The 9,051-nt window shown below is 44.5% G+C and overlaps 1 protein-coding gene across 1 annotated transcript; it reads right to left on the bottom strand.

Moving 5' to 3' along the window:
• Nucleotides 1–1,485: 1,485 nt before the first annotated feature.
• Nucleotides 1,486–3,962, bottom strand: LOC147462789 (uncharacterized). Its single transcript, XM_086485523.1, has 2 exons — nucleotides 3,230–3,962; nucleotides 1,486–2,393 (listed from the first exon to the last, which is right to left on the bottom strand). The coding sequence occupies exons 1-2, from the start codon at nucleotides 3,945–3,947 to the stop codon at nucleotides 1,924–1,926; spliced, it is 1,188 nt and encodes a 395-aa protein (XP_086341649.1). The 5' UTR covers nucleotides 3,948–3,962; the 3' UTR covers nucleotides 1,486–1,923.
• Between the last annotated feature and the right edge of the window lie 5,089 nt (nucleotides 3,963–9,051).

Here is a 9,051-nt window from a genome sequence, read left to right as displayed (position 1 = left end):
GATATATATAACTTCATTAAAAGATCCACACTGCATTCCTTCTTCATTCTTCATTCCTGATATGCACATATCATGTTCAGTTTTCTCCACTTTCATTTCTTCCAGATTGCATTTGTTGAGTGTACACTAATATGAATTTTAAAACAAATGACAACTCTACAGCTCGAACATTTGGCTCGTTTAGCCAAGTAGCTCATCCTGACCCAAGGCTTACATGCAGGAAAAAAGACTATGTTCATCCTGACCTGAGGTTTAGCAAAATCTCAGTGACAGTTCTCAGCAGCAAGAAAGAAAGAAAGAGAAGACAAACTCTTGAGCAACCATGATTAAAACAATGCAGATGTGGCACTCAAGCAAAAGCTACAGCAAAAGCTACGGCTAGGTTCAGACTGCCCAACCCACTTACTTCACCTTTCACATTCGTGGACCAACCGTCGCAAACGCCGAAGGTGAGGCAGTTCAGACTGCACAAAGAGATTTGCTGTCCATGTTTATCTGGCATGCTGCCTCACACCCGAGGAAGCTCCTCCCCAACCAGCCACAGCTTGTGCTTCACAAGTCCAGCCAATCCAATAGCACTGCAACCTGCACATGCTTGTTTATCCACAGTTGTGTGAAAACAATGCACTCGACTGCAAACCTTTTCAGCTCTGCAACCAGGCGGAAAAGGGCACATGCAACTATATGCAGTCTGGAAAACACCTAAGATTCCCAAAACACAGTTCATCTGGTTCCCTCCAGATAACTTCGGGAAAAGGGCTCAATCATGGAATAAAATAAAAGGGCTCAATCATGGAATAAAAACTCACAAGGCAAACACCAGGATCCCCCATCAGGTTTCACCAATATTCATGTGCACTACCAAGATTACAGTTCCTCCACACAGCTACCCACTTTCCCTCACAATGGCTGATTATGCACCAGGGTACAAACATCACATCTTGGGACAGGCCATCAGCTCACACAGGCATGAATCAGTCTCGTCTCTGTATATCACATCCAATCAGTTTCAAGGTGTCTCATGACCAAATACTTGCAAACATTAAAAAAGCAAATGAACACAACTTCACACTATCACGCGTCTAAGTATGCACTCTGTTAAGGCAGGGTCTTTCCTTCGCCAATCTAATCCAGTCGCTCAGAAAAAAAAAATCTACACCCGAAGGGTAGAGTATCCCTATAAAGCCAGCTTCCTTTTCACTAGTCACCATCAAAAACTATCAACCAGTTTAGGGTTTGAAGGGTTTGAGATTTTGGGTTTTTTGGGTTGAGGGTACCAGCCAAAGCTAATTAGCTCCACATTAAACTTGTAGGCATAGAGACTACATTAGGTACACACAAACGATACCAATAACTGCTTCCAATCACACCAGATGTGCACAAATCATTTTCAATCGTTGAAAAAAATTAAACATAACCCTCAGCAGAGAAGCAGCAGTCAGACAAATAATACACATAGTTTTGCAGTAAAGAAATAAACTCATGGATTCAAGGTCTGTTTCTCACTGATATTTCACTGGAAAAAAGCCATTCCAAGTCTTGCTATTCAGTACCAAGCCCTACAGCCGAATACTCCCAGACAACCAGGATAGAGTTCATTCAAAATGCTGCTAAGAGAGTATAGCTATGCAATAAAATAGAATGCAAAAATGTTACAAGAGACACAACCACTCCAAACCATGTTCACATGTCCCAAACGTCTTTTGCCACCCCAAATATATTAGCAAAACATGGGGTCCGCAAGTTCCATGTTCACTCCTCCCTAGGAGAGGACCCTCCTAAAGCAGAAATGCCGATAGAAAACTTCAATAGAACTGAGGATGATGCCCAATAGGTAGACTAGTTCTCACTTAGACTAGACCAGGGTTATACGATAGAACACTACCCTAAAAGATTCTCACAGCAAGAGTCCTGCCTCGTTAATCAAAATCTGGATGCAGCTTCATTCACCGTTAGCGAGCGACCTTCCACCTGCTTACCACTCATTGCAGAAATAGCAGCATTCATTTCCTCAGGAGTTGACATAGAAACAAACCCGAAACCTCGAGACCTTCCTGTATCTCGATCGCGCACAATGCGGGCCTCTAACACACTGCCAAATCCGTTAAACATCTGCTGAAGGGCCATGTCATCAGTAGACCACGGTAAGTTGCCCACAAAGATCCTGTTCATGCTTGATGGCCGAGGGGCTCCATACCCAGGCCCATAATTTGGACGAGGCTCACTACCCTCCATTGGTGGTTGGGCATAATTGGGTTGATAACTTGGACTGCCCTCCATCCCTGGTTGGGCATAATTGGGTTGACCTTCAGCACCAGGAGGGGGAGCTTGGTTCTCGCCACCCGGGGCAGGAGGAGTACCATAGTTGGGGTTGCTGTATGCTGAGGCATAACCTGAAAGAAACAACTCACATTGTCAATAGAGATAGTGGCAGTACAACTGTAGTAGAAGTAGGTAGTAGACAATCAGTTGTACTCACCATGATACTAGTTAAAATTCATTCAACACTTCCTTGGCAATGCCTGAACCCATGACATTGCATACGGCGACAAACAAAAACACGCACATGCTCAAGCACATCCCAAAGTCACAGACTGCCTTTCATTGCAAACAAATTCAGCAGTCAGATTGAAGAAGCTTCTTCAGCTCAAGGATCTTAGACAAGAAACAAGCAATACCCGTAACGCAAGAACATAGAGCTTCCCAATCAGTGTTGAATTAAAACAAAGTATGTATGCCATGCAAAGCTTGAGCTCCAAAAATCGCCTAGATCTCCCAGACTTGACTTTAATCCACAAGTCCAACAAGGGCTAGGCCCGCTCCTTCTCTTCATTCATTAACACCTTACATACAAGCTACCTGTAATACTACCTTTGTCTCCAGTCCAGCCAGTGCCCATCTCAAAGACATTATAGCAACCTATGCATAAACCATCTACTAGCCGTGCCTTCCAGGGGCCGAACAAAACCTCAAGCTTGTATTAGCTAAGGATGATCGAGAGGAAAAATTCAAGCAAAGCTACTCAAGCTTTGAAACAGCAGAATACAAAGTACAAAGGAGTGCCAGAGTGTAAAGGTAAAATTAGTGTTGGGCACTACGATCTTCCAGCAAGTCCACAAAGCGTAAAGTGTTCCATAAAGAGTTATCCATACAGAAAGCAACTTCACTCAGACTCAAGGAAGAATGCCTAGACAAGAAACAGAGAGATAGGAGACAGAAATATACATACTTGAGTTAGGGTTGCGCCGAACAGCAGAGGGGTTACTGCGGAAGCTACCTCGGCTGCGCGGCCCACCATACTCTTTCTCATGAGGGCGCTTCTGCACAAAATCCATTCGGACACAGCGACCTCTGTATCGAGATCCGTCATACTTAACTATGGCCATGCAGGCATAATCAATGCTTTCAAAGTCCACAAAAGCCCTGATGTTTTGGTCAACCCAGAAAGGGTCCTCTGTAATCTCTATCTTATCTACAACCACCGGATTGACTACATCAGGAGGACCAAACCATGCCTTAAAGTCCTCTTTGTCTTCCTCTTTGAAGTCAGGAGGCAGGTTCCATATCTTGAGCCTCACACCGACTGGAATGCCCTCCTCCTTCTGCACTCTGTAGTAATCAGGGTCAAGAGCGCACGAATTGCAACGCCGCGTACCCAGACCGGGACCAACAGAGATGAAGCTGACGAATCTGGAAGAGGTACAAGGAGGCCTCGCCTCGATGCAGAGAGGCTTACCTGCAAAGGAGAGGCTTGAAAGAGAGGCTCTGCAAATGAGGGGTCTGCTGCTCTGCATACTCTCCGAACGCACGGGTAGCAAGGGATGTGTGTGGGTGGAAGCAGCCATGGCGTTCACTGGGTGGGAGTAAGCTCGCCTGCGTAGCAGCAAAGAGAAACCCTCGGAGGATTTGGAAACCCTCAAGGACATGCTAGGGCTCCAGCACCTCATCTTCTTTAAATGGTCTACTCGAGCAGAAATCTTCCAGAGCCTTTTATCTTAACCTGCGAGATATTTTTTAATTGTGAAATGCCCACGAATCATTTTCTCCTACTTACCCATTATCACAACATTTTAATCCCTCAAAGTTCCCTCTTGAGAAAGAGGTCTTCAGTTCAAGACTCGTCCTATAAGATCTATGAGGTCTCTTGGCATTGTTCCTAGCACATTAAATGAAATTTCTCCTCATGGGGGATGTGTGTGTATGAATATGACTAGATACACACACAATCGATGCATGCCCGTCACGTTTGGCGTATTGGTTTGGCACCTCAATGTGGATGTGTTGTGGTAAAAGCTCAACCCTCACTGAGCTTGGGCCTAGCTTCATGATTGTCGAGGACTATGTAGAGGGGGTATGTTCGCCTAGATAATCGTATTAAGGCGCATTAGTTGGTTCTACATTACAAAATGTTAAGTTGTTAATGTAAATTGCAGGTTGGTACCTTGTTGTTGGCCATACTCGTGCCCCCTGGAGGTGCTAGGAGTCAGCTTCCTAGGTATGATCGGGCAAATGGAGAGATTGCAGCAAATGTACGTGGTTTCTCTGTAGATGATGATATCTTGAGTGAGAAGCTACCATGCGCGAACCCCCTCATCATGGATGCTTGATCGTAGTGTAAGGCAATTCCTGAGAGGCGTTGAGAGAAGTCCATCGTTTGCCACGTACTTGAAACCTATTCTCAAGCTTGATTTCATTACTCTATACAAAAATGCTTAAGCCTTTGTGTGGGTTTGCAGGTGGCTACTAGGTACCTTTACCAACATGGGAGATGTTGTGTTGAATTGTTTTGCTAGAGTGGGGACATTGGCCTCACAGTGTAGCGCTGCACAGACATTGCATAAGACGTGAGATAGACACGACAGTTTTCAGTGCATGTCTTGCACCAACTCAACGTCTCCCTGCAGAGCTAGGCACGACATTGATGTTTGGAAGGATTTCTTGCACATGAAGGTCTGAGCAGCCACAGCGTTATCGAGAAATTTGCGGTCTTGCCAGGAAAGCACCAGGCTTTTGATTGTAAGAGTTTGTGAGAGAACTCTAAAAACTATACGAAGGAGTTAAACCATAGATACCATGAAGTCTAGGGTTTGGAAGGAAGTGCCATCAAAGAAGCCCCACTCTTTCTCTCTTGCACTCACACACACAAAGAAAGAACACAAAAAAGAATATCAAAACAACACAAAAATGTTATGAGTGCGTGTAGAGCTAGAAGAGAGCAAGAGGAGGCACTCACAATGTACAAGAACTTGGACTTGATGATAAGCTTAATATTGATTAGAAGACTTAATACTTTATTAAGAGAGCTAGATACAAGACTTGGATTACATGAGTATAAGACAAGGCTTGATTGCAAGGACAAGACTTGAACATAAGAACTAGAAGAGGGATTTCCTCATAGGAGCCTCACAATTGGTGTTGGCAAGACTGAGGGGCTTGTGGCCCAAGACCTATCATAATAATCAATATCTAATTCTCCTAAATGATTTTCTCATATTAAACTGATCATTTAATGTGGGGAAGGCCACGGGAGAAAAAGCTAGAATATTGGTTAAGCTAGCAGACCGGCCACAGTAGGGATCCAAAGGAGGGAAAATAGGGATCCAAAGGGGGGGGGCATCTGCAAAAGAGCCATGTGTACAATGGGCTAAAAAGACCCTAAGGTTCAGCCCATTAAGACTTCCAAAATGCTAAGGTTCCAAAATTCAAAGGTTGTGTCCAAAGGTCAACCCTAGGGAAAATTGGATGCTTTGTGTGTGCCCTAAAAGTCTTTGCACATCCTTACATGGGAGGGGGCGAGCCCTAAAGGTAGGGGATGAGAGAGAAAGCCACACACACACACACACACACAAGCTCCCTTTACACAAAGGGAATGAGGGACACATGTCAGCTCCCTAGGCCAGATGCCCACAAGGTGTGCCCAATTTCTATTGGATGACCCTTGAAGTGGACCAATGAGAATTAAGCTAGAGTAAATCTAGTTTAATTAATTTAAAAACATTTAATAAAAGAAACCAATGAGAATTAAGTCTCCTAGAAGACTATTGGGCAGTCTCCCAAGGGGTCCAATGAGCATTCATGAGCCCCATGGCTTGCCTAATTCCTATTGGCCAGGAGGCAAAGGGGTCCAATGAGAGTTTACTTTAATTATTTAATTACCTAAAGCTCTCACAAAAGGGGAAAGGGGGACACATGTCAGAAGGCTATCACTTATGCTGCTTAATTGTAATTGGCTTGACTTGGGGAGGGCCAATGAGGCTTCAGCAAGAGCAATTAGCAAGAGGGCTCGCCCAAGAGAGAGAGGGGGCTGATTTTTGCAAGGCATTGTCACACACACAGTCTATGTGTGAAGCAAGAAAGACTATCTCTTCCCAAGCTTTAATGGAGAGCTCATCACCTACTCCAAGCTTGTGAGATAGAAGCCTACATCAACACACTCTTGGCATGTGGATGCAAATCCAACCAAGAGCCAAGCTTCAATGCATGCTCATCTCCTCTACCAAGCTAATTACTAAGCTAAAGCTATGCTAATATGAGTGATTATGTGAGGAGATGTACATCTTTCTCGTAAGATACTCCTTCTTCCTCTCAATCTACTCTCATACCCTGCTAGCTCTCACCATCTTCGAAGGTGTGTGAGGTCTTGGGTCTGAGAACGGGGATAATTAAAGTTGTGTTTGTTAAGTGTTTTGCTTAGTCCATGAAGCTTTCATCTTCATTGCACTAGCTAGTCTTGAAGGAACACAAAGAATTGTATTGTACAATGTCTCTCTTGATGGGGGAAACCATAATACAAAGCCTTTTGGAGGGGGGACCGGCTCCATGAAAATCCGGTCCTCAACTGTTGTCAATAGCTTAATTTCTCTCTCTTTTGAAAGTATTGTCGTTGCTATCTAACTAGGTGTTATGCTTTTTGTTGCTCTCTCCACCCAAGCACTCTTGTAATTCTCATTAGGAATCTATTCTAATGAAATGCCCACTATGTTCATGCTCATTTCCGCTACACACAAGTTATTAGGCCATTAAATGTTACATTGGTATCAGAGCTCAAGGTTTCTCTTTTCTTGCTCAAGAAGGGAGGTCCTCAAGCTAGCTACAAATGGTTGGTATTATTAATTGCCTGTGAGTAAGTAGAATAGGGATTTTTCAGCCTTGCAGTGTGCCTGCCTTTGTGCAGTTAACGGGGCATCACCGTCGAGAGCTATGGTCTTAATAGTGGAGTCCTACGGGGCTTGCCTACGGCTTAACCACTATTGAGCTATTAGAAGCTTGACAGGAGCCGGTGCTGTTTTGGTGTCGAAAGACCCTCTCTTCTATTCCTTGCAATTAATGGTATTCGAGCCGCGGGTACAGTAGCTTGAGTGCTTTTTCTAAAGGGGTAAAGAGGAGTAGCAACTAGGGCTTGAAGTGCCAAAGTACACCTAAAAAGTTTACACCTAAAAGTTGTTAGAATGGCTGACAATAGTAAAGAGAGTGAAATTAAGGTTGATAACTTTGATTTTGCTCATGAGCAAACTACTAATGATGCTTCAATGCTTGTTAACTATCTTGTTACTAGGCTTCAACAAGCCATGGGCAATCCATCTCTCCAAAGTGAAGTGCAACGGCAGCTTCGTGCTCACGGGATTCTCCAAGCTCATCACCATGATGAGAGAACACCTAGGAAGCCTCCTTGTGAGACTCCCAAAAGAGGTCTCTCTCTGATTCGGGAAGAAGAAGAGAATCCTTATGAAGGGCTCAAGAATTTACTTCTTGATGATGCATCTCCTTCCCAAAGGAGAACTCAAGAGCCTCCACTCAAGGAACGAGAAAGAAGCGAGTCTCCCGCCACCTCGACGGAGATGGCTCCACGAAGACGGCGGGCTAAACGCTCTCCATCACCACCAAAGCGGAGAAGACCATCGTATTCTTCTCCTCACCACAATTCGAAGAGGGATGATAAAAAGCAAGAGAAGAAAAAGGCGAGAAAGAGGACACCCTCTTCTCCATCTTCTTCATCCTCTTCCTCTTATGAAAGCTATGGTGAAGACGACAAAGATCAAGACAAGAAAAAGGCGAGAAAGAGGTCACCCTCTTCTCCACCTTCTTCAAATTCTTCACCTTCTGAAGAAAGTGATGGTACAACCTTTGAACCATAAAAAAGAAGAGGCCATAGGAAATCCTATGCCGCATGGAAGAGGTCATCCAAGCTGAAGAAATTCAAAGAGGGAGGGCAGAGCATCTCTTTCCTTACCTATGATGGTACCTTTGGTGCCACGGACAAAGTCTTGGCCTTTATCCAGCAATTCGATGCAGCGTTTGGAGATGAGGGCTTCACGGAGTCCTCTAAGCTACGCCATGTAGCTATGCACTTTCAAAAGTCCGCCAGACAATGGTGGTCTAGCCTACGAGCCAACGGTGAAGCTCCACGAACATGGAAAGCTTTAAGAGCTTCCATTATGAAGCAGTTTTTGGCCACCGATGCCAAAGACAAAGTACTCACCGAATGGCGAAGCTTAAAGCTCTCTCCCAATGAATCCATCCACAAATATGTGGACAAGTTTTGGGACCTACAACTCAAAGCCACTGTCTTCAAAAAGTTGAATTTTGGAGAGCAAAAGCAACAATTTTGTGCGGGCTTAACCGAAGAAATGGCGGAGTATGTCAACTCCCAAAGGCCACGTACCATATCGACGGTAATACACCACACTATGGTGGCCTCTCGAATCAATTTCCAAACGGGGGCAAAAAGAAATAATAAGCCCCCGGAAAACAAGGGTTCCAATGAGCCTAAGGGGAAGGACAATGTCCAAAAGTCTCCTAAGGGCAACTCCAACAAAGCTAAAGAGAAGGGAGTTTACAAAGGTAAGAATAAACTCTCTCCTGAAGAGCTTGAGCGTTATCGTAAGGATAACCGATGTTTCAAGAAAGGCGAACAAGGGCATGCGTACCGCGCTTGTCCCCAAAAGAACAACCGCCAAGATCCTCCTAGAGCTTCCTTGGTTGAAATCCAAGAGGAGGAAATTCACCAAACTCATCACAAAGGATCTCCTCTATGCCATGCTTGGGGAAAGC

Source organism: Adiantum capillus-veneris, chromosome 2, assembly GCF_014529385.1.
Source record: "Adiantum capillus-veneris isolate H3 chromosome 2, ASM1452938v2, whole genome shotgun sequence".
NCBI lineage: Eukaryota > Viridiplantae > Streptophyta > Polypodiopsida > Polypodiales > Pteridaceae > Adiantum > Adiantum capillus-veneris.
This window is presented reverse-complemented; position numbering and strand designations above follow the sequence as displayed.

Excerpts from the sequence above, each read along its gene's own strand:
- LOC147462789 (XM_086485523.1), bottom strand. The coding sequence starts at position 3,947 with ATGAGGTGCTGGAGCCCTAGCATGTCCTTGAGGGTTTCCAAATCCTCC. Across the intron at positions 2,394-3,229 it reads TCGGCGCAACCCTAACTCAA|GTTATGCCTCAGCATACAGC; the intron begins GTATGTATATTT and ends TGTTTCTTTCAG.